Source organism: Mesoplodon mirus (assembly GCF_964341445.2).
Source record: "Mesoplodon mirus genome assembly, chromosome: 8".
NCBI lineage: Eukaryota > Metazoa > Chordata > Mammalia > Artiodactyla > Ziphiidae > Mesoplodon > Mesoplodon mirus.
The window spans coordinates 92,715,529-92,737,707 of record NC_138984.1 but is presented as its reverse complement, the minus strand read 5'-3'; the positions used below and the strand labels follow the sequence as shown (position 1 = coordinate 92,737,707).

The following is a 22,179-nucleotide window of genomic DNA, read 5'->3' as shown; positions in this document are numbered from 1 at the left end:
TGTTCAATGTCACATGTTTTCCCCCATCTTTAGAACCTCCTCACTTCATTAAGAAGCCCAGCCCAGTCCTAGTGCTGAGGAACGGACAATCCACGACATTTGAATGCCAAATAACAGGCACTCCTGAAATCAGAGTTTCTTGGTATCTGGACGGGAATGAAATAACAGCCATTGAGAAACATGGCATTTCCTTCACTGATGGTTTAGCCACTTTCCAAATTTCTGGTGCCAGGGTAGAACACAGTGGGACTTATGTCTGTGAAGCTCGTAACGACGCTGGCACGGCAAGCTGCAGCATTGAGTTAAAAGTGAAAGGTGCGTTACCGCATCTTCTCTCCTTTCTGGCTGTGCTGCTGGCTAGTCCTCGGGCCTTCCTTCGTGTAAGCTGTTCTTTGTCTTCCTTTTGAATCTTTAGAACCTCCCACCGTTGTCAGGGAGCTGAAACCCGTGGAAGTAGTCAAAGATAGTGACGTGGAGCTGGAGTGTGAAGTTATGGGAACATCTCCATTTGAAGTCACTTGGCTGAAGAATAACAAGGAAATTCGAAGCAGCAAAAAGTATACGCTGACTGACAGAGTGTCAGTGTTTAATCTCAATATCAACAAGTGTGACCCCTCCGACACCGGTGAATACCAGTGCATCGTATCCAACGAAGGCGGCAGCTGTTCCTGTAGTGCTAGCGTCTCTCTGAAAGGTCAGTTGGACGCACAAGGAGCAGGCTACCTGGTACAAATCTGTAATGCTCTTTAACCTTGCATGATGGGTAGGAGTTCAAATATACCTCTTCTTTTCACACTGTCTACTTTAATCACAGAGCCACCCTCGTTCACCAAGAAGATAGAAAACGTCACTGCTGTTTTGAAAAGTTCTGCCACCTTTCAGAGCACTGTGGTGGGCTCTCCTCCCATTTTTATAACCTGGCTCAAGGATGATCAGATTCTGGATGAAGGTGATAATATTCACATCTCCTTTGTGAACAATGTGGCCACAGTTCAAATCAGATCTGTGGATAATGGACACAGCGGGAGGTACACGTGTCAAGCCAAGAACGAGTCAGGAGTTGAGAGGTGTTATGCTTTCCTTTTAGTACAAGGTGTGTGAGCTAATCCCTTTCAAGAGTTAACCTGTGAAGACAATTTCACAAGCAGTTCCTTGGTTCCGTGGAATTATTAATGCAACTCACCCACGTTTTCATTCTTACTACAGAACCCGCTCAGATCCTAGAGAAACCGAAGTCTGTTGATGTCACTGAAAAAGACCCAGTGACCTTGGAGTGTCTTGTGGCCGGAACGCCAGAACTCATAGTGAAGTGGTTTAAAGATGGGAAACAAATGGTGCCCAGTAGATATTTTTCAATGAGTTTTGAAAATAACGTGGCCAGCCTTAGGATTCAGTCAGTAATGAAGCAAGACAGCGGGGCGTATACTTTCAAGGTGGAAAATGACTTTGGAAGCAGTAGCTGTGACACCTACCTGAGAGTGCTAGGTTTGTATCTTGGCCCCAGTCAGCTTCCCTTATGTATATTTTTGTCCTTGGTAAACAAATGGCAACATATTAATGGATGTGTTTTGCTGTTTGCATTGGACAGATCAAAATATTCCTCCATCATTCACCAAAAAATTAAGCAAAATGGATAAAGTTCTAGGCTCTTCCATTCATATGGAGTGCAAGGTTTCTGGCTCACTTCCTATTAGTGCTCAGTGGTTTAAGGATGGAAAAGAAATAACTACAAGTGCAAAATACAGGCTCGTCTGTCATGAAAACACTGTGTCGCTGGACGTTAGTAATCTGGAATTAGAAGATACTGCAAATTACACATGCAAAGTCTCAAATGTAGCAGGGGGCGAGGCATGCAGTGGCATCTTAACTGTAAAAGGTTAGAATGTCTTTACCTCTTCCTGACCCTTCTCTGCGATTGCTTTTCAAGTATAACACTCTATCCTGGAGTCTTTTAAAAGTCTCCATAATTCTTTTTCTTTAAATACATATATATTGAGTTCAAGAAATAGTCAGTCATTACCTCTTTTCAGTAATGTTTTTTATATGTCCATAAAACTGTCAAAATAGCCCAACAACAAGGAATTTAATTATATGTATTTCTCTTAAAATCCATAGAACCACCAAGTTTCCTAGTGAAACCTGAGCGACAACAAGCCATACCTGATTCTACAGTGGAATTTAAAGCTATACTAAAAGGAACACCACCGTTTAAAGTAAAGTGGTTTAAGGATGATGTGGAACTTGCCTCTGGACCTAAATATTTCATTGGCTTGGAAGGATCAACTACCTTCTTAAATATCTATTCAGTGGATGCTTCCAAGACTGGACAATATACTTGCCAAGTTACCAACGATGTTGGTAGCGACTCTTGTACCACAGCGTTGCTTGTGACAGGTGTGCCAGTTTGATTGTTTTATGTTTCTGTCTGACCTGTGGCTCCTGTCCTTTCTGTAATCTTTTACAATATATGTACCCAGTCAAGAAAGTACCCTTCTTTCTAACACGGTACACGCTATTTGCCAGGCATTGTTCATGTTTTTCTCTTTCCTATGTAGTACCTAATTGAACTTTTGTTATTTATATCTGCCCTGTTCCCTCATAAATCTCCTCTTTTCTTTACTCTCTAGAACCACCAAAGTTTGCAAAGAAACTAGAAGCAACCAAAATAGTGAAAGCAGGTGACTCAGCACGACTTGAATGCAAGATAACTGGATCCCCAGACATCAGAGTTGTGTGGTACAGAAATGAACATGAACTCCCAGCCAGTGATAAATATAGAATGACTTTCATTGACTCAGTGGCCGTCATACAGATGAATAGTCTTGGTACTGAGGACAGTGGGGATTTCATTTGTGAGGCTCGGAACCCTGCTGGCAGCACAAGCTGCAGTACCAAGGTTATAGTAAAAGGTAGAAACCTCTTTCCTCTGTTCCTCATTACCTGAAACCCACCTTCTTCTCCCCGGGCTATCATAGCTCTTCATTCTTTTGCTATCATTTTTAGCTTCCATTTGAGATCATAGAACATTTTCCCAAACTAGTATCATTTCCATTTTTAGATGTTTTTTCTTCTTAAGATTTGCTTACATGTAACCAATCATTCTGAGATATTTTTCTTGTTATTCCAATGCCGTAATTCTACTCACCTCGACACATTAGCCAAGCAGTTCAAATTTGATGTTTCCAAAATGCTCAAAAAAACAAAGTGGTCATTTTAAAATTAAATTTTGCCTTCAATCAACTTATAAATATATCATCATCCTCACTATAATCTTTATCTATCACTAAAAGCAAGGAATATTTACCATATATATACAAGGTTCAAGCAATACAGATTTTAACCTTACATTTACAACAGGACAATTATATATAATTTTCTCTCTCAAAAGTCAGTTCCTATTTTTTAAAATTATATCACTGTACTTTGTTGCAAATAGTACTAGTACCTTCCAGAATTTTTTTCACAAAGTCCAAGTTTGTCATATTGTAAGGTGATTATTGCAAAAAACATTGGTTGACATGGAAGACTTAGAGCACAAATGTTGTGATAACTTCCAAGTGTCCCAATTGTAATGTGTATACAAAAAATTTCATCCCTGAAGTCAGGACTACATACCTCATGCAAATCATATTGATTCTTACACTTGGGTTTGGGGGTTTGTTTGGTTATTGTTTTGTTTTGCTTTACAGTTTTGTGTGTCAACCTTTATAGTCCCAGAAAAAGTAGTAAGGTGGAGTAGACAGAATGTTGAACTGCTCAGTAGGGTCACCTGAGGTCTAGCCCGGGTTCTTGGCCAGTGAAGCAGAGTGATTTTGTAAAGGCTGATGGCTTCGCTGAAGCTGTTACTCCTCAACACTAAAGTGATATGCTAGACCTATTATAGTATCTTGACTTATTCTTCCAATTTAAAAACAAAGAAATAAAAATATTCTATGAAGTTAAGTAGCCCAGTTCATGAGGAATTCTTGTTTTTTACAGAACCACCTGTTTTTAGCAGCTTACCTCCTGTGGTAGAAACCCTTAAAGATGCTGAAGTTAGTCTTGAATGTGAACTTTTGGGAACACCACCATTTGAGGTGGTTTGGTACAAAGATAAGCGACAACTCCGAAGTAGCAAGAAATACAAGATCGCATCCAAAAATTTCCATGCAAGTATTCACATTCTCAGTGTCAACACTTCAGATATTGGTGAATACCACTGCAAAGCACAGAATGAAGTAGGAAGTGATACTTGCATTTGTACTGTAAAATTAAAAGGTAAGCATCATTTCCTGCTCGTGGCAGGAATGTGCAAAATGCTTATTTGTTTTCTCTCTTCTATTATCTTGACAATCTTTCCAACAATCTCCATCCATCTTTCCCTCTTCAGAACCACCAAGATTTGTCTCCAAACTAAACAGCCTCACGGTTGTAGCTGGTGAGCCCGCTGAGTTACAAGCATCTGTAGAAGGCACCCAGCCTATTTCTGTCCAGTGGCTTAAAGAAAAGGAAGAAGTGATTAGAGAAAGTGAAAACATCAGAATTACATTTGTGGAAAATGTTGCAACTCTGCAGTTTGCAAAAGCAGAGCCAGCTAATGCTGGGAAGTATATCTGCCAAATCAAGAATGATGGTGGAATGAGGGAGAACATGGCCATGTTGACTGTTTTAGGTTGGTACAATATGGTGTGATAGTTCCTTGATACAAGGAGGTGCCAAACGCTGAGACGACTTACTAAGAGATACTGGTAGAATCTCCTGTTTTGAATTTCTAGAACTATATCAGTCGTCACCTATTTCAAAGGTTTAGGGGAAAGGACCTTTCAAACACTCTTTTCTGTGTCTGTGAGCCTAACAAAAATGAGCCGTCTCTTTTATTATTTTCTTGATGGGTTAGGAGATGTAATCATGACTATCTTTTGTTGAAGCATGAAAAAATGGGGAGCCCAGCATATGCTACAAGGAAATTTTTTCCGAGAGTAATAGTTGTTAAAGCTGACAAGAACTCCAAAGATCAAAGTTTGATAGGCACGACTTGCACTTTCATCTTTGGGCATATTCATTTTCAATTTTGCCATTGTTTGGATAACAACTTTCAAAAAACTGTCTTTAGCACCTTAAAGTAGAATAGAAATACTGAGTAATTCATAACAACATGTAGGCTTTGTTCTAGAGAGGGTCAAGTGCAAATCAATATATATCGACATTGATTTGTACATTGAATTGTTTTGGAAGTCAACTAATGCACCAACATATTTCTTAATAATAACTCGTATAATTTCATGACAGCATGTAATTATGGAATCACATTTTAAGGTCTAGAGAGAGAGAGAGAGAGAGAGAGAGAGAGCCCTAAGATATCCCTATCATTGGAAGAAACGGTGTTAATGAATTTGATAGTAGAAACAAGGTAAAGGTAACAGGCTTTGACAGATGGCTATCACATTTTATTTCAGAGCCTGCGGTCATTGTCGAGAAGGCAGGTTCAATGACAGTGACTGCAGGAGAAACGTGCACTCTGGAGTGTAAGGTGGCTGGCACTCCTGAACTCTCAGTCGAATGGTACAAGGATGGAAAGCTGTTGACCAGCAGCCAAAAACACAAATTCAGCTTCTACAACAGAATCTCTTCCTTAAAGATTCTCTCTGTTGAAAAGCAAGATGCAGGCACATACACTTTCCAGGTTCAAAATAATGTCGGAAAAAGCAGCTGCACAGCTGTGGTTGATGTTTCAGGTTAGTTCAGATATGTTCTTCCCATCGCTTAAGGAAACTCCTTTCACACGCTTTCTTCTCTCAAGTGTCTTCTATTCTTTCAAACCACGAGTCTCTTGCCTCTCCTCCTGCAGACCAAATGGTTCCTCCCTCTTTCACACGAAGTCTGAAAGATACAGTTGGGGTGCTGGGTACATCTTGCATCTTGGAGTGCAAAGTAGCTGGATCATCGCCTATCTCTGTTGCCTGGTTTCATGAGAAAACCAAGATTGTCAGTGGAGCAAAGTACCAAACTACGTTTTCAGATAATGTCTGCGCGTTGCAGCTGAATTCTCTGGACTCATCGGACATGGGCAATTACACATGCGTGGCTGCTAATGTCGCTGGGTCTGATGAATGCCGTGCTGTGTTGGCTGTACAAGGTCAGTGTTATACACTCACACCCTTTCCTATGAGTTCCTCTTTGGGTGCATATCCAGGTTGACACACATTCAAAAGTGCTCTTCTTTTTGATTCAAAATTGCAACTAAATTCGATGCTTACAGGATCTTATCATTGACCTCCTTGTCTATGTAGAACCACCCTCTTTTGTGAAGGAACCTGAACCTTTGGAAGTACTACCAGGCAAAAACATCACCTTCACAAGTGTCATTAGAGGAACACCTCCGTTCAAGGTTGGCTGGTTCAGAGGTGCCAGAGAACTGGTGAAAGGAGACAGATGTAACATCTATTTTGAAGACACTGTGGCAGAACTGGAATTATTTAATGTCGACATATCTCAGAGTGGGGAATATACCTGTGTGGTTTCTAACAATGCTGGCCAAACATCCTGCACTACCCGTCTCTTTGTAAAAGGTTTGCTCCAGTGCATTTGTGCTTCCTACTTTTTAAGGGACATCTTTGTTTGTGTTTTCACTGCGTTTAACTGCTGTGCTTTGTCACTCCCCAGAACCAGCTGTATTTGTGAAGAAATTAAGTGGTCAGTCTGTAGAACCAGGGAAGTCCATCATTCTGGAGAGCACCTACACTGGAACACTCCCCATTTCAGTTACCTGGAAAAAGGCTGGTGCGAACATTACACCATCTGAAAAATGCAACATAGTCACAACAGAGAAGACCTGCATCCTGGAAATTCTGAATAGCACAAAAGGAGATGCAGGACAGTATTCTTGTGAGATTGAAAATGAGGCAGGAAGGGATGTTTGTGAAGCTCTGGTATCTACATTAGGTGTGTTTCTTATTCTCAAATGATTGGCATTTTCTAACATGAGGCATGGTTTGTGTGCTTTTCTTTAACTCCAGTTGCTGACTGTGAATCTTTCTTCTTTAGAACCACCTTATTTCGTTACGGAACTGAAGCCTCTGGAGGCATCAGTTGGAGATTCAGTTTCTTTACAATGCCAAGTTGCTGGGACACCAGAAGTTACAGTGTCTTGGTACAAAGGCGATACCAAGTTACGGTCAACTCCTGAATACAGGACCTATTTTACAAACAATGTGGCCACACTTGTTTTTAATAAAGTGAACATCAATGACAGTGGAGAGTACACATGTAAAGCAGAAAACAGTATAGGGACTGCTTCTTCTAAGACTGTCTTCAGAATTCAAGGTGATGATATTATTTTAGAAATTAAGAAGTTTCTTTTTTCCTTGTCTTCACTCTTATCTTTATGGGGAAATTTTTATTTCATCTACTAACGCCTCAAGTATTACTTGTCTTCCGACAGAGCGCCAGCTCCCACCTTCCTTTGCAAGGCAATTAAAGGATATCGAACAAACTGTTGGGTTACCAGTTACCCTCACTTGTCGACTGAATGGCTCTGCACCCATCCAAGTGTGCTGGTATAGAGATGGGGTACTTTTACGAGATGATGAAAATCTACAGACATCATTTGTAGATAATGTGGCAACTTTAAAAATTTTGCAAACAGACTTGAGTCACTCTGGCCAGTACTCCTGCTCAGCTTCTAATTCACTTGGAACAGCGTCTTCCAGTGCTAGACTGACAGCAAGAGGTTTGTTCCCATATTACTCTCTCTCTTTGCAAACCATGACCTCTTATTCATTGTCGAAGTAGAAATGGCCAATAAAAAAGAGAAAAACACCCACGTTGCCTTTTCTTCTCATCTTTCAGAACCTAAGAAATCTCCCTTCTTTGACATCAAGCCTGTATCTATAGATGTTATTGCTGGGGAAAGTGCTGACTTTGAGTGTCATGTTACTGGTGCTCAACCAATGCGAATTACTTGGTCAAAAGATAACAAGGAAATCCGTCCTGGAGGAAACTACACAATTACATGTGTGGGAAACACTCCCCATTTGAGAATTCTTAAAGTAGGCAAAGGAGACTCTGGTCAATATACTTGCCAAGCAACCAACGATGTTGGCAAAGACATGTGCTCAGCTCAACTCAGTGTAAAAGGTATCTTCACGTGGCGTTTACCAATATCGTTCTTTCCCATGTTGTGTAATTTTCTTTGAAAAGTTTCTTTAGTTTTTAAATGTTCGGGATAAAGTAACTGGATCATGTTGGAATTTGTATGTTAGTGGTGGAGGCAACATTCATCGAAGTTCTGTTTTCTCTTTATTTTGTTCTTTAAGTTAGTGTATCTCTAAGAGTAGTCTTATCAGAGGGTTGTTTAATTGAAATTTGTTAAATGTTGTTTCAACTCTCTCTTTTTTCGCTCTTTCCTATTATATGGCATTCTGACTTACCATTTTGATCACATACCTCTATAATACATTAACTTACATGTTTTAGTTTCCGTATCCAAACTACAAAGATTAACTTGACAATTAAATTCTCTATTAAAAATATTAAAAGTTTATTTAATAGAAAAGATAATATATTTTACCACAAAATTCTCAGAAAGTACATATATTCTTACTAATAAACCAGATTAAAAATGTATTTATGGACTCTTCAGCTACAAACGTAAGCTGTTTTTTTCCTTTGACTTACTAGAACCTCCAAAGTTTGTTAAGAAATTAGAAGCTTCAAAAGTTGCAAAGCAGGGAGAATCCATCAAACTGGAATGTAAAATAAGCGGTTCCCCGGAAATCAAAGTTTTGTGGTTCCGAAATGACAGTGAACTTCATGAAAGTTGGAAATACAACATGTCATTCATGGATTCTGTGGCATCGCTCACCATCAATGAAGCCAGCACAGAGGATAGTGGGGACTATATCTGTGAAGCCCATAATGGTGTTGGGGACGCCAGCTGTAGCACAGCCCTGACGATTAAAGGTTAGACATGCTAAGCTGCTTTCTTTCTTCCTTCTCCTCTGATCTGGATTCTTTCTCAGCAATGTTCTGAGCTCCAAAATAAAAAGGCTAGTTAAGGGGATTTGCTTGCAATTCTTAAACTAGTTTTAATGACTAGTCATTTCTTATGTTAGTATACTGTCATATGATCACACCAGGCACTCAACGATTTAGACTCTAAAATACTTTTTCCCTTTCATTAGGCAAATGCACTCATTGCTTATCTTCTTTTCTTCTGGTAGCACCTCCTGTTTTCACCCAGAAGCCTTCTCCAGTAGGAGCCCTTAAAGGTTCTGATGTTATCTTCCAATGTGAAATTTCGGGAACCCCCCCATTTGAAGTGGTGTGGGTTAAAGATCGAAAGCAAGTTCGGAGCAGCAAGAAATTTAAAATCACTTCGAAAAATTTTGATACAAGTCTCCACATCCTTAATCTGGAAGCCGCCGATGTAGGAGAATATCACTGCAAAGCTGCTAATGAGGTGGGAAGTGACACGTGTGTTTGCACTGTCAAGTTCAAAGGTTTGTATCCATGGGCACAAAAATATTTATCTCTTGCTTTCATCTTTTCTTGCTTGACCAATAATGTGTGTGGCTGTGATTCTCATCTTTTCTCTCTAACCACATATTTCTTTCATTAGAACCCCCACGGTTTGTGAAGAAGCTAAGTGACACCTCAACCCTCGCTGGGGTTGCCGTTGAGTTGCAGGCCATAGTGGAAGGCTTCCAGCCCATTGCTGTCGTCTGGCTGAAAGATAAAGGTGACATCATCAGAGAGAGTGAAAACACTAGGATTTCATTCACTGATAATGTTGCAACACTCCAACTTGGGAGCCCAGAAGCATCTAACTCTGGAAAATATGTGTGCCAGATCAGAAACGATGCCGGAATGAGAGAGTGTTCAGCAGTCTTGACTGTCCTAGGTTAGTAACAAAGTACAGCCTGAGAAAAAAATCAGGTTGATTGACCCATGATCATTGCCTGCACCTATTACTCTTAGCCAATAATATACTGATTACACTCTTAGTTTGAAAGAAGACTTTGTGTTCAATGCAATATACTTCTTTCAGAACCAGCCAGAATCATAGAGAAACCAGAACCCATGACTGTCACTACTGGAAATCCTTTTGCATTAGAGTGTGCAGTGGCTGGGACACCAGAACTTTCAGCCAAGTGGTTCAAAGATGGGAAAGAATTATCTGCAGATAGCAAACATCACATCACGTTCATCAACAAAGTGGCTTCACTTAAAATTCCTTGTGCAGAAATGAGTGACAAGGGGTTATATAGCTTTGAAGTGAAAAACAGTGTTGGTAAAAGTAACTGCACTGTGTCTGTCCACGTTTCGGGTGAGTAGTGTGAGGTTTTTGTGAATATACCATTTTTCCTGGGGTAGAAAATAAGGCTTCTCTTTCAACGGAAAACTACCCTTCTCCACGTAGATCGAATTGTGCCTCCTTCCTTCATCCGCAAGTTGAAGGACACCAACGCCATCCTGGGGGCCTCGGCGGTTTTGGAGTGCAGAGTCTCCGGCTCCGCGCCCATCTCCGTGGGCTGGTTTCAGGATAGAAATGAGATCGTTAGTGGGCCTAAATGCCAGTCCAGCTTTTTGGAAAACGTCTGTACTTTGAATCTGAGCTTCTTGGAGCCCTCTGACACAGGCACATACACGTGCGTGGCCACCAACGTGGCTGGGTCAGACGAATGCTCGGCCGTCCTGACTGTCCAAGGTCAGTGCACAGGGACCAGGCTGCTGCATGACTTAGTGTCTGCCTCACAGGGGATTTCTTTATTTTGCGTTCGTGTGTAGTCTTAATTCCCTTTTCTTCAAGGAGCAAAAGCACTGCTCAATTGGATTTCTTTTTTCTCTTGATCTCTTCCACTCTTGGGGTATCTAGAACCACCATCTTTTGAACAAACCCCTGATTCTTTGGAAGTTCTTCCTGGAATGAGCCTCACATTCACCAGTGTCATTAGGGGCACCCCGCCTTTCAAGGTCAAATGGTTTAAAGGCAACAGGGAACTGGTGTCAGGGGAGTCATGCAGCATCTCTCTGGAAGATTTTGTCACAGAACTGGAATTGTTTGAGGTGGAGCCATTGCAAAGCGGGGACTATTCTTGCCTCGTGGCTAATGACGCTGGCAGTGCTTCCTGTACCACGCATCTTTTTGTGAAAGGTTTGCTCTTTTCTCCAAAACGTAAATCTTTAGCATTCTTTTCTTATTCTTTATTTGAAGATACCACTTCTGCCCTGCTGTTTTCTCCTTATAGAACCAGCCACCTTTGTGAAAAGATTGGCTGATTTCAGCGCCGAGAAAGGAAACCCCATCGTTCTCGAGGCCACGTTTACCGGCACACCTCCCATCTCGGTGAGCTGGATGAAGAATGAGTTCCCCCTTACACAATCTCCGAACTGCAGCATTACCATGACAGAAAAATCTACGATCCTCGAAATTCTTGATAGCACAATAGAGGATTATGCACAATACAGTTGCCTCATAGAAAATGAGGCCGGTCAAGATATTTGTGAAGCACTGGTATCTGTCTTAGGTGTGTTGACAGTTACCTCTTCTTATTGCTCTCTTTTCTTTCTTTTAAAACATCCTCTTTTAGCTAGTATGATTGATTGATTACCCTCCTTTCTACCTCAGAACCACCTTATTTTATTGAGCCTCTGGAACACATGGAAGCAGCCGTCGGAGAACCTGTAACTTTGCAGTGTAAAGTGGATGGAACCCCAGAAATTAGAATTTCTTGGTATAAAGAACACACAAAGCTACGATGGGCTCCTGCGTATAATATGCAATTCAGAAATAATGTTGCCTCCTTAGTAATCAACAAAGTGGATCCCAGTGACATGGGAGAATACACGTGCAAGGCCGAAAACAGTGTGGGGACAGTGGCTTCCTCAGCTGTGCTCGCTATCAAAGGTGATGATGGTTCTCCTAACAAGTCTTGCTGTGTGTTGACAGATCCACTTTCTTAAAAACGTCACAATGTTAATGGGTTGAATTATGCTGTGGGTGTTTTCTCTCTTGTAAATAAGGATTGTCTGTGACTCCCTTCCAGAGCGCAAACTTCCACCTTCCTTTGCAAGAAAACTGAAGGATGTTCAGGAGACCCTTGGCTTCCCAGTTGCGTTTGAATGTCGCATCAATGGTTCAGAACCTCTTCAAGTGTCTTGGTACAAAGATGGGGTACTTTTGAAAGATGATGCTAATTTGCAAACATCTTTTGTTCATAATGTAGCAACTCTTCAGATTTTGCAAACTGACCAGAGCCATGTTGGTCAGTACAGTTGCTCGGCTTCTAATCCTCTTGGGACAGCTTCATCCAGTGCAAAGCTCTTCCTCTTAGGTGGGTAGCTGATCACATTACCCTCTTCATCATAAAGCAGTTTCACTGCTCCAGGCCACCAAAGGTCTGGTGCCACTTAGTTTCTGCTCCACGTCTGGGAGCATGAAAACTGAAGTCACCATGTTGGTCTTCGTTCTTTTCAGACCATGAAGTACCTCCTTTCTTTGATCTAAAGCCTGTGTCAGTAGATCTTGCTCTTGGAGAAAGTGGTTCTTTTAAATGTCACATAACTGGGACTGCACCAATCAAGATCACTTGGGCCAAAGATAACCGAGAGATTCGCCCTGGAGGCAACTACAAGATGACTTTGGTTGAAAATACTGCCACTCTGACGGTTCTCAAAGTAGGCAAAGGTGATGCTGGGCAATACACCTGCTATGCAAGCAACGTCGCTGGAAAAGACTCTTGTTCTGCTCGTCTGGGTGTACAAGGTACTTGTTCAAGTGAAGTAGTAAGGTCTTATTTCAACGTCTGAAAATATAGGAGAAAGCGTGTGCTTGAAAGATACGTTTAGGACTATGGTCTAGGAGTTGGAAGTGACTGAATAGATCCAGGGTCTTCTAAGTGGGAGCAAGTTTTTTATAATGTTTATTTAAAAGAATATAAAACTGGTCAAACATAGACTGAAGGTCCACTTTCAAAGGCTGAAAACAGAGACTAGAGGGAGAGTGAACAAAAATTTTTCATGGAATTGCAAGAAAATCCAAGTTTGAAAGAAATTATCTTAGGACAATAAAAGGAAGTTGTCTCAAATGACTTACTTTCCACATTAGTTTATAAATTAATGGATTTTGTTCCTCGAGGGGCTAGCAGAGCCCCAAACTATCAAGCCCTTCAAGAAGAGTCAGATTGTGTCAACTTCTTTTCCTCTACTAGCCCCACTTAAATAACAGTGGAAGCCAGGGGACTGGGGAGTACATCAATATCTTACATCGTGGAAGGCAACCATGTCTCTCTGTAGCGTGTTCAAGGCTGCTGTGGTCAGAAATCAAACATTTAACTCAATGAGCTGCTGGTCTAACCCATGAGAGCATTTTTAAGGGTTTTTCTGGTGATAGTTTATAAATAACTTCAAATTAAAACAGAGTTAGATTTAGCAGCCCACGTGCTCTGTGATACATTGCTAATTATTTTTATCTCCCTAAACTTGAATTTTTTGATTCAGTTAATGAAGAAAGCGGTTGCTCTCCCCACTTCAAAGGGATATTATGAAGGTTGAAGAAATATCTATTTAAGGCCCATAGGAGAAAATGGCACTTTAAAATATTAAGATATCTGACCCAATTTTGCTACTCTGACTCTTCATGGTACATAACTGATATCTTTGCAGCCACAGGAAATAGACTGTCCTGCACTGGTTCACATACAAGAAAGTAATCAAACTCTCTCAATCCCTGTAAACCATAGTGTGATTTCACCAACAGATACACACTCTGACTATGATCTTGCACAAAGTGATTCTTTTGCTGGTAGGAGGATGGCACAAAAGGGATTAATGTCTCTTCCTCTTTCCTTTTGCAATAATATTTGATGTGGGTGCTTACAAAAATAAATATATTTTATAGGAATTTTCTAGTTAAGTCTCACCTAACTATTCTTCTTTGAACTGCAGCAAATAAATTTGTTTTCCAGAGCTAAAGACCTCTCTGTTTGATTTTTCACTTCATCCTGAATTATACATGTCTTCCCATCTCTTCCCTTGTGTTTTCTGTCTTGCTTCCATAGAACCCCCCAGGTTCATTAAGAAGCTAGAACCTTCAAGAATCGTGAAACAAGATGAATCTACAAGATATGAATGTAAAGTAGGAGGGTCTCCAGAAATCAAAATTTTATGGTATAAGGACGAGACTGAAATTCAAGAGAGCAGTAAATTCAGAATGTCATTCCTTGACTCGGTGGTGGTATTGGAAATGCACGCTCTCAGTGTGGAAGACAGCGGAGACTACACATGCGAGGCCCACAATGCAGCAGGCAGAGCAAGCAGCAGCACCTCCTTAAAAGTTAAAGGTCAGCGCCTACCCTTCTTTCATGTTTTTCACGTTAGCTTCCTCCTCGCTGTCCTCTCAATTCCCTGTTTGACTCTCCGTCGAGGTTCTAAACATTTTAAAGGACACAATAGAAAATCGAGTGTGATGTTCTCTCTCTATGGTGGAATGGAAAACTGATTCTTATTTGTAACTACATAGTTACAGAACACATCCTAATTTTCCTTTTTTCCTAATTTTAGCACCACCCGTTTTCCGCAAAAAGCCTCATCCCGTTGAGACACTGGAAGGAGCTGATGTTCACCTTGAATGTGAGCTTCAGGGCACCCCCCCGTTTCAAGTTTCTTGGCATAAAGACAAGAGAGAACTTAGGAGTGGCAAGAAGTACAAGATAATGTCTGAGAACTTCCTGACGAGTATTCACATCCTGAACGTCAGTGCTGCAGACATTGGGGAATATCAGTGTAAAGCCACGAACGATGTGGGGGTTGACACCTGTGTTGGTTCCATCACTCTGAAAGGTTAGAGTGACTCCATCCTCTTCTGCGTACAGTTCTCCTTCTAACTTTAATACCCTGTTGGCCCCTCAGCTCTTGCCCCATCCTTTACCACTAGCTGTCTTGTACTTTTCCCCTCTCTCCTTTCTAAATCCTTTTATATTTAGTGCGCATCCCATTTCTAAATCCTACTAATTACCCTTTTAGACAATTTTCCCCGTAGGTCTTGGCTGGATTTAGAAAGCTAGAGAGGCCAAGATGTTCGGCTCTTTCTGCTTAGTACAAACTCTAATGCATCTCTGCTCCCATTCACCAAAAATGCCTCTTCTTTAAGAAATAGAAACAACACATGAGCACCAGTTTGATTCCTAGCATTCATAGCTTTGAGGGAAATACTCATAGCCCCACACATTTGAAATCCCTGATTTTGCCTCTTTTTCCTCAGCACCACCAAGATTTGTGAAGAAGCCCAGTGACATTTCTGCCATCGTTGGTGAAGAAGTGCAGCTTCAGGCTGCTATTGAAGGCACTGAGCCCATTTCCGTGGTGTGGTTCAAAGACAAGGGGGAGATGGTCAGAGAAAGTGACAACATACGGATCTCTTATTCAGAAAACATTGCAACCCTACAGTTTTCAAGAGCAGAAACAGCCAATGCCGGGAAATACACCTGTCAGATCAAAAACGATGCTGGAATGCAAGAGTGCTTCGCCACGGTGTCCATCCTCGGTTAGTGCAGATAGAATGTCATCATGAATAGAAGGCACACACTTACCAGTACTCGTGTCTTCTTTAGTTTTTCAATGTGATTTTAACATTTGAACACAATTTACATCTCGTTTCAGAGCCTGCAGCAATTGTCGAAAAGCCAAAATCCATAAAAGTGACCACGGGAGACACCTGTACCTTGGAGTGCATGGTCACTGGCACACCCGAACTCACTACTAAGTGGTTTAAGGATGCAAAAGAGCTGACAAGTGATAACAAATACAAAATAAGCTTCTTCAACAAACTATCTGGCCTTAAGATTATTAACGTGGCCCCCAGTGACAGTGGGGTGTACAGTTTTGAGGTGCAAAACCCTGTGGGCAAAGACAGCTGCACAGCCTCTGTTCATGTTTCAGGTTGGTTGGTTGGGCTTTTGTTTCAATGTTATGATAGTATAGTTCCTGGTTTACATACGTTACAAACTCCACATTCTACAGCATGACATGAGTCTGACATCCTCTGAATCAGCAAAATCAGAGGTAGTAGACCTATAGAGTTAGAAGAAAACCAAGTCCAAAAGTTCTGTCCCTTCCTTTTGGAGGAATTTCCATAATTCAGGGTGGTAGGAGTAACACTTCATCCCTGGATGAGGAATAAGGATATGTGGTCTTCTACTGTCACTTATGCTGGAGTGATTCTCCACATAACGATTCACAGCAAAGAGAGACCAAAATTCCTAATAAGTCAACTAGCACATCTTGTCCACTGATTCTCAAGGCTTTCCACGGTGTGACCCCACTGGGAACTCTGTGATATCCTCACAGAAGGGCCAAATGGATCTAGGCGTATTCCATCAAAAAGACAAGAATTCTCTCTTCAAATCATTTTATAACTGATGTCCTTGTTTGTTTGATTTTTATCACATTCAGACCGAACTGTTCCTCCTTCGTTCACAAGAAAATTGAAAGAGACAAATGGTCTGTCTGGTTCCTCAGTGGTAATGGAGTGTAAAGTCTATGGATCACCTCCAATCTCCGTCTCCTGGTTCCATGAAGGAAACGAGATCAGCAGTGGGAGGAAGTACCAGACCACCCTGACGGATAACACTTGTGCCTTAACTGTGAACATGCTGGAAGAATCGGATGCCGGCGACTACACATGTATAGCTACTAATGTGGCTGGTTCTGATGAGTGCAGTGCTCCTTTGACTGTGAGAGGTCAGCTAAAAATAACAGCAAAATAGAATTGCATTTCATTATTTATTCAGCATTTTTGTCATCAAAATTCAAAAGTAGTAAACTTTTTCCGGTATGTGCTTTTTCGTTTAGAACCACCATCTTTTGTTCAGAAACCTGATCCCATGGATGTTTTAACTGGAGCAAATGTAACTTTCACAAGCCTTGTAAGAGGAACACCCCCGTTCAGTGTCAGCTGGTTCAAGGGTAGCAGTGAACTAGTACCAGGGGACAGATGTAATGTGTCTTTCGAGGATTCAGTTGCTGAACTGGAGCTGTTTGATGTAGATACATCACAAAGTGGAGAATATACCTGCATCGTTAGTAATGAAGCTGGCAAAGCTTCTTGTACAACACATCTCTATGTAAAAGGTTTGTTTGACTGCCATTCTGCATTTTTACAATTAATATACATGAAGTAATAGGTGTGCCTGTATCTGTGTGTATGTGCTTTATTTCATGTTTTTCAATTTGCCTGCTACAGCCCCAGCCAAATTTGTGAAGAAACTCAATGATTACAGCCTAGAGAAAGGAAAACCCCTGATCCTAGAGGGCACATATACTGGAACTCTTCCCATTTCAGTTACATGGAAGAAAAATGGCACAAATATAACTCCTTCTCAGAGGTGTAATATAACCACAACTGAAAAATCTGCGATCCTGGAAATTCCAAGCAGCACAGTGGAGGATTCAGGACAGTACAACTGCTACATTGAAAATGCTGCCGGGAAAGACTCCTGTTCAGCACAAATCCTGATACTAGGTTTGTTATGATTGCACATTCGTATCTTTATATACAAATAACCATCCTGGCATGTCTCCTTCATGACTGGTTATCTCTCTTGGCTGCAGAACCACCATATTTTGTCAAGCAGTTGGAGCCTGTGAAGGTGACCATTGGAGATTCTGCCTCTTTGCAATGCCAACTTGCTGGGACCCCTGAAATTGGGGTGTCCTGGTATAAAGGAGACACAAAATTGAGACCCACGACTGCCTACAAAATGCATTTTAGGAACAATGTTGCTACACTGGTTTTCAACCAGGTTGATAGTAATGACAGTGGAGAATATATCTGCAGGGCTGAAAACAGTGTGGGAGAGGTTTCTTCATCAACTTTCCTGACTGTTCAAGGTGATTGCAATATTTTTTAAGTGAATGAATGTGTTTCTTTTGAACAAGATTTAAAATATCTGGCGAGGGTCTTCTTTTTAGGAAAATCTTTCCAAATGCAAAACTTTCTGCTTAGGTAGTTCTGCCTACAAATTAGCAGTTGATCTTTTTTGATCGCCTTAACAGAGAGAGATAAAATGACTAAATCTTCAGTTGGAAGGATCATGTCATCATTTGTCTCTATAATTAAACCTTTCAGAAAAATGAGTAACTGTATTTTTAAAAATTCCACCCATGGGTGTCTCATGCACATTGCTAGAAAGCAGTCTTAAAAAGTAAGAAAATCTGCTACATGCCGGAGACGTACCTTAAGCCAATCAGTTTCTCTGTTGGCTTACATATTTTTACACCTGCCATGTGTCAGCGTGGCATCAAAGTAAAACTTCTGCTCCAAAAATTTACCTGCTTTTCTTTGAGTCCAAGTTAATTCAAGATATGGGAATACCTCCTGATATTTTTATAGGACTCCCATTATTTATATAACAATAATTGTGAGAAGAATATTCAGTAAATTCGAAATGTCCAGAAGTATTCATTACTTTAATTCCATTCCTACAGAGGAAAAACTTCCACCGTCGTTTTCTCGACAGTTGAGAGATGTTCAAGAAACGGTCGGGCTGCCAGTTGTTTTTGAGTGTGCTGTCAGTGGATCAGAACCTATCTCGGTGTCTTGGTTTAAAGATGGCAAGCCATTGAAAGACGGCCCCAATGTACAAACATCATTTTTAGATAATGTAGCCACTCTCAATATTTTTCAAACAGATCGGAGTTTTGCAGGCCAGTATTCTTGCACAGCTACAAATCCTATAGGTTCTGCTTCTTCCAGTGCCAGACTCATTCTCACAGGTGTGTGGATTCTTAAATTTCTATTTCTGTAATTAAAATTTTTATAACCAAATTTGATATTAGGGGAGGATGACTTGTGTGAACTGGGATGGTCAGGTATGGAGCCTGAAACCTTGTCTTTCTGCTCTCCTCTCAGAGGGGAAGAACCCACCCTTCTTTGACATCCCTCTTGCCCCTGTGGATGCTGTGGTGGGAGACAGTGCGGACTTTGAGTGCCATGTGACTGGGACACAACCAATAAAGGTCACCTGGGCCAAAGACAACAGAGAGATCCAAAGTGGTGGAAACTATCAGATTAGTTATCTGGAAAACAGTGCCCACCTGACAATCCTAAAAGTAGACAAAGGAGACTCTGGTCAGTATATGTGCTATGCTGTCAATGAAGTGGGAGAGGACTCCTGCGTGGCTCAGCTCAGTATAAAAGGTATCTTTGTATATCACATCCTAAGGGGGTGGTTTTATTAGGACAGATAAAATTTAGCACATTTTTAAACCACTGACATAAAAGTGTTTCAGAAGAAATAAGTTTCTCTAAAGAAAAGGTGATCTTTTAAAATCTGTATTTCTGTAAGTTTTTATATATCCTACATAACCCCAAGACCACTCCTTCCCCCCCTTTTTTCTTTTTTTTTTTTTTACAAATATCTGGTTCTGTAAATGACCATAAGTTATTCTTATCATCCGTCCCATAAATCAGAGAGCAGTTTAAAATAAGCTTGTGAAAATAAAGAAAAAAACCCCACAACATTGTAAATCAACTATATGCCAATGTAAAATTAAAAAATTGTTTTAATTTAAAAATAAGCTTATGGAAGGAGGCCAAAACATTTAGGAACATTACACTGATATGCTGTATTCAGTTGGTCAGCATTGACTTTGAACTTAAAATATGACCTTTATTGAAAAGCCTCCTATTAGTAACCTACTTCTGGATTCCACTTCATATATCCTTGAACTTTCTTACAGAGCGGCTAATTCCACCAAGTTTCACTAAAAAACTCTCAGAGACAGTGGAAGAAACAGAAAGGAACTCTTTCAAACTTGAGGGCCATGTTGCTGGTTCCCAGCCTATTTCTGTCGCTTGGTACAAAAATAACATAGAGATCCATCCAACGTCTAACTGTGAAATCACATTCAAGAACAACACACTTCTGCTGCACGTCAAGAAGGCAGGCATGGACGACGCTGGTTTGTACACGTGCAAAGTGTCGAATGATGCAGGCTCTGCTCTGTGTACATCTTCAGTCGTCATCAAAGGTAAGTCACCTTCAGAGCCCCTGGCATGATGTGTTTTTCTTTACTGCCTATTAGACAGCCATGTGTGTTTCTTCTGACATCTCGACCAAGTAAGTTATAACAGATATGAATATATATTATTTAATTGGCTTGCCACAATTCCACATATGCTTACTAAAAATATATATATTAGTTGTAATTTAAGTACGTGGCCCAGGAAAGTAGGTGTCATATAATAAATGGACTATACCTTAGCTTGTAAATCACATCTCGAAATTCTCTCAGGTAGTTAGAAGTCTAAGTCTACTTTGAAATTCATACATAAGTGACATATAAATTTTTATGAGGCACATTTGTTTTGAAATTTTTTAAAATTTTCATCATTGAATATTGCATTACCTTTGCTTATTATGAGTTCTATCACATTCTGAAACATTCTCTTTTCTAAGGATATTTCTAAAGGATTATTTTCTGACATATATTGCCCAAAGCTTTTAGCCTGTAAATGAATATTAACCTCATACAAAAGGGTAAAATTTGCTCAGAAAGAAAAAAAAATGGGTGGAAAGATGTTGCATATCATTATGAATACACAGTCATAGCTTGAGGCAAAGAAATAGACTGTATTGTTTAAGGAGATCTTCTCAATCTGATCCTCTAACCATAATGGCTTCATCCATATAACTTTTTTTTCTTTTTTTTTTTCTTAACATCTTTATTGGGGTATAATTGCTTTACAATGGTGTGTTAGTTTCTGCTGTATAACAAAGTGAATCAGCTATACACATATACATATCCCCATATCTCCTCCCTCTTATGTCTCCCTCCCACCCTCCCTATCCCAACCCTCTAGGTGGTCACAAAGCACTGAGCTGATCTCCCTGTGCTATGTAGCTGCTTCCCACTAGCTATCTGTTTTACATTTGGTAGTGTATATATGTCCATGCCACTCTCTCACTTCATCCCAGCTTACCCTTCCCCCTCCCCGTGTCCTCAAGTCCATTCTCTATGTCTGCATCTTTATTCCCGTCCTGCCCCTAGGTTTGTCAGAACTTTTTTTTTTTCTTAGATTCCATATATATATGTTAGCATACGGTATTTGTTTTTCTCTTTCTGACTTACTTCACTCTGTATGACAGACTCTAGGCCCATCCACCTCACTACAAATAACTCAATTTCGTTTCTTTTTATGGCTGAGTAATATTCCATTGTATATATGTGCCACATCTTCTTTATCCATTCATCTGTCAATGGACACTTAGGTTGCTTCCATGTCCTGGTTAGTGTAAATAGTGCTGCAGTGAACATTGTGGTACATGACTCTTTTTGAATTATGGTTTTCTCAGGGTATATGCCCAGTAGTGGGATGGCTGGGTCATATGGTAGTTCTATTTTTAGTTTTATAAGGACCCTCCATACTGTTCTCCATAGTGGCTGTATCAATTTACATTCCCACCAACAGTGCAAGAGGGTTCCCTTTTCTCCACACCCTCTCCAACATTTATTGTTTGTAAATTTTTTGATGATGGCCATTCTGACTGGTGTGAGGTGATACCTCACTGTAGTTTTTTTTTTTTTTTTTTTTTTTTTTCTTTTTGCGGTATGCGGGCCTCTCACTGTTGTGGCCTCTCCCGTTGCGGAGCACAGGCTCCGGATGCGCAGGCCCAGCGGCCATGGCTCACGGGCCCAGCCGCTCCGCAGCATATGGGATCCTCCCAGACCGGGGCACGAACCCGTATCCCCTGCATCGGCAGGCGGACTCTCAACCACTGCGCCACCAGGGAGGCCCCTCACTGTAGTTTTGATTTGCATTTCTCTAATGATTAGTGATGTTGAGCATCCTTTCATGTGTTTGTTGGCAATCTGTATATCTTCTTTGGAGAAATGTCTATTTAGGTCTTCTGCCCATTTTTGGATTGGGTTATTTGTTTTTTTGATATTGAGCTGCATGAGCTGCTTGTAAATTTTGGAGATTAATCCTATGTCAGTTGGTTCATTTGCAAATATTTTCTCCCATTCTGAGGGTTGTCTTTTCATCTTGTTTATGTTTTCCTTTGCTGTGCAAAAGCTTTTAAGTTTCATTAGGTCCCATTTGTTTCATCCATATAATTATGAGGCAGTTCATCAAAATCGCTTTACAGTCTAACTTCCTTGAACAGCTGGGAGTTAATTACCAACTCTGATGATCTA

At 40.6% G+C, this 22,179-nt stretch overlaps 1 protein-coding gene across 1 annotated transcript in view; it reads left to right on the top strand.

Annotated features, from left to right (window-relative positions):
• LOC309809376 (titin) overlaps positions 1-22,179 on the top strand; it is a 299,194-nt gene that overhangs the window by 98,058 nt on the left and 178,957 nt on the right. The window contains exons 58-94 of the mRNA XM_082630429.1: positions 34-315; positions 416-694; positions 815-1,093; positions 1,207-1,485; positions 1,589-1,876; positions 2,116-2,394; positions 2,628-2,909; positions 3,979-4,257; positions 4,370-4,651; positions 5,436-5,714; positions 5,828-6,115; positions 6,270-6,548; positions 6,643-6,921; positions 7,024-7,302; positions 7,421-7,708; positions 7,828-8,115; positions 8,659-8,940; positions 9,201-9,479; positions 9,599-9,880; positions 10,028-10,306; positions 10,400-10,687; positions 10,856-11,134; positions 11,229-11,507; positions 11,609-11,887; positions 12,027-12,314; positions 12,458-12,745; positions 14,040-14,321; positions 14,542-14,820; positions 15,242-15,523; positions 15,640-15,918; positions 16,432-16,719; positions 16,831-17,109; positions 17,222-17,500; positions 17,590-17,868; positions 18,466-18,753; positions 18,890-19,177; positions 19,720-20,010. Coding sequence (XP_082486555.1) covers positions 34-315; positions 416-694; positions 815-1,093; positions 1,207-1,485; positions 1,589-1,876; positions 2,116-2,394; positions 2,628-2,909; positions 3,979-4,257; positions 4,370-4,651; positions 5,436-5,714; positions 5,828-6,115; positions 6,270-6,548; positions 6,643-6,921; positions 7,024-7,302; positions 7,421-7,708; positions 7,828-8,115; positions 8,659-8,940; positions 9,201-9,479; positions 9,599-9,880; positions 10,028-10,306; positions 10,400-10,687; positions 10,856-11,134; positions 11,229-11,507; positions 11,609-11,887; positions 12,027-12,314; positions 12,458-12,745; positions 14,040-14,321; positions 14,542-14,820; positions 15,242-15,523; positions 15,640-15,918; positions 16,432-16,719; positions 16,831-17,109; positions 17,222-17,500; positions 17,590-17,868; positions 18,466-18,753; positions 18,890-19,177; positions 19,720-20,010 — 10,446 coding nt within the window. The remainder of the gene's footprint in view (positions 1-33; positions 316-415; positions 695-814; positions 1,094-1,206; positions 1,486-1,588; positions 1,877-2,115; positions 2,395-2,627; positions 2,910-3,978; positions 4,258-4,369; positions 4,652-5,435; positions 5,715-5,827; positions 6,116-6,269; positions 6,549-6,642; positions 6,922-7,023; positions 7,303-7,420; positions 7,709-7,827; positions 8,116-8,658; positions 8,941-9,200; positions 9,480-9,598; positions 9,881-10,027; positions 10,307-10,399; positions 10,688-10,855; positions 11,135-11,228; positions 11,508-11,608; positions 11,888-12,026; positions 12,315-12,457; positions 12,746-14,039; positions 14,322-14,541; positions 14,821-15,241; positions 15,524-15,639; positions 15,919-16,431; positions 16,720-16,830; positions 17,110-17,221; positions 17,501-17,589; positions 17,869-18,465; positions 18,754-18,889; positions 19,178-19,719; positions 20,011-22,179) is intronic.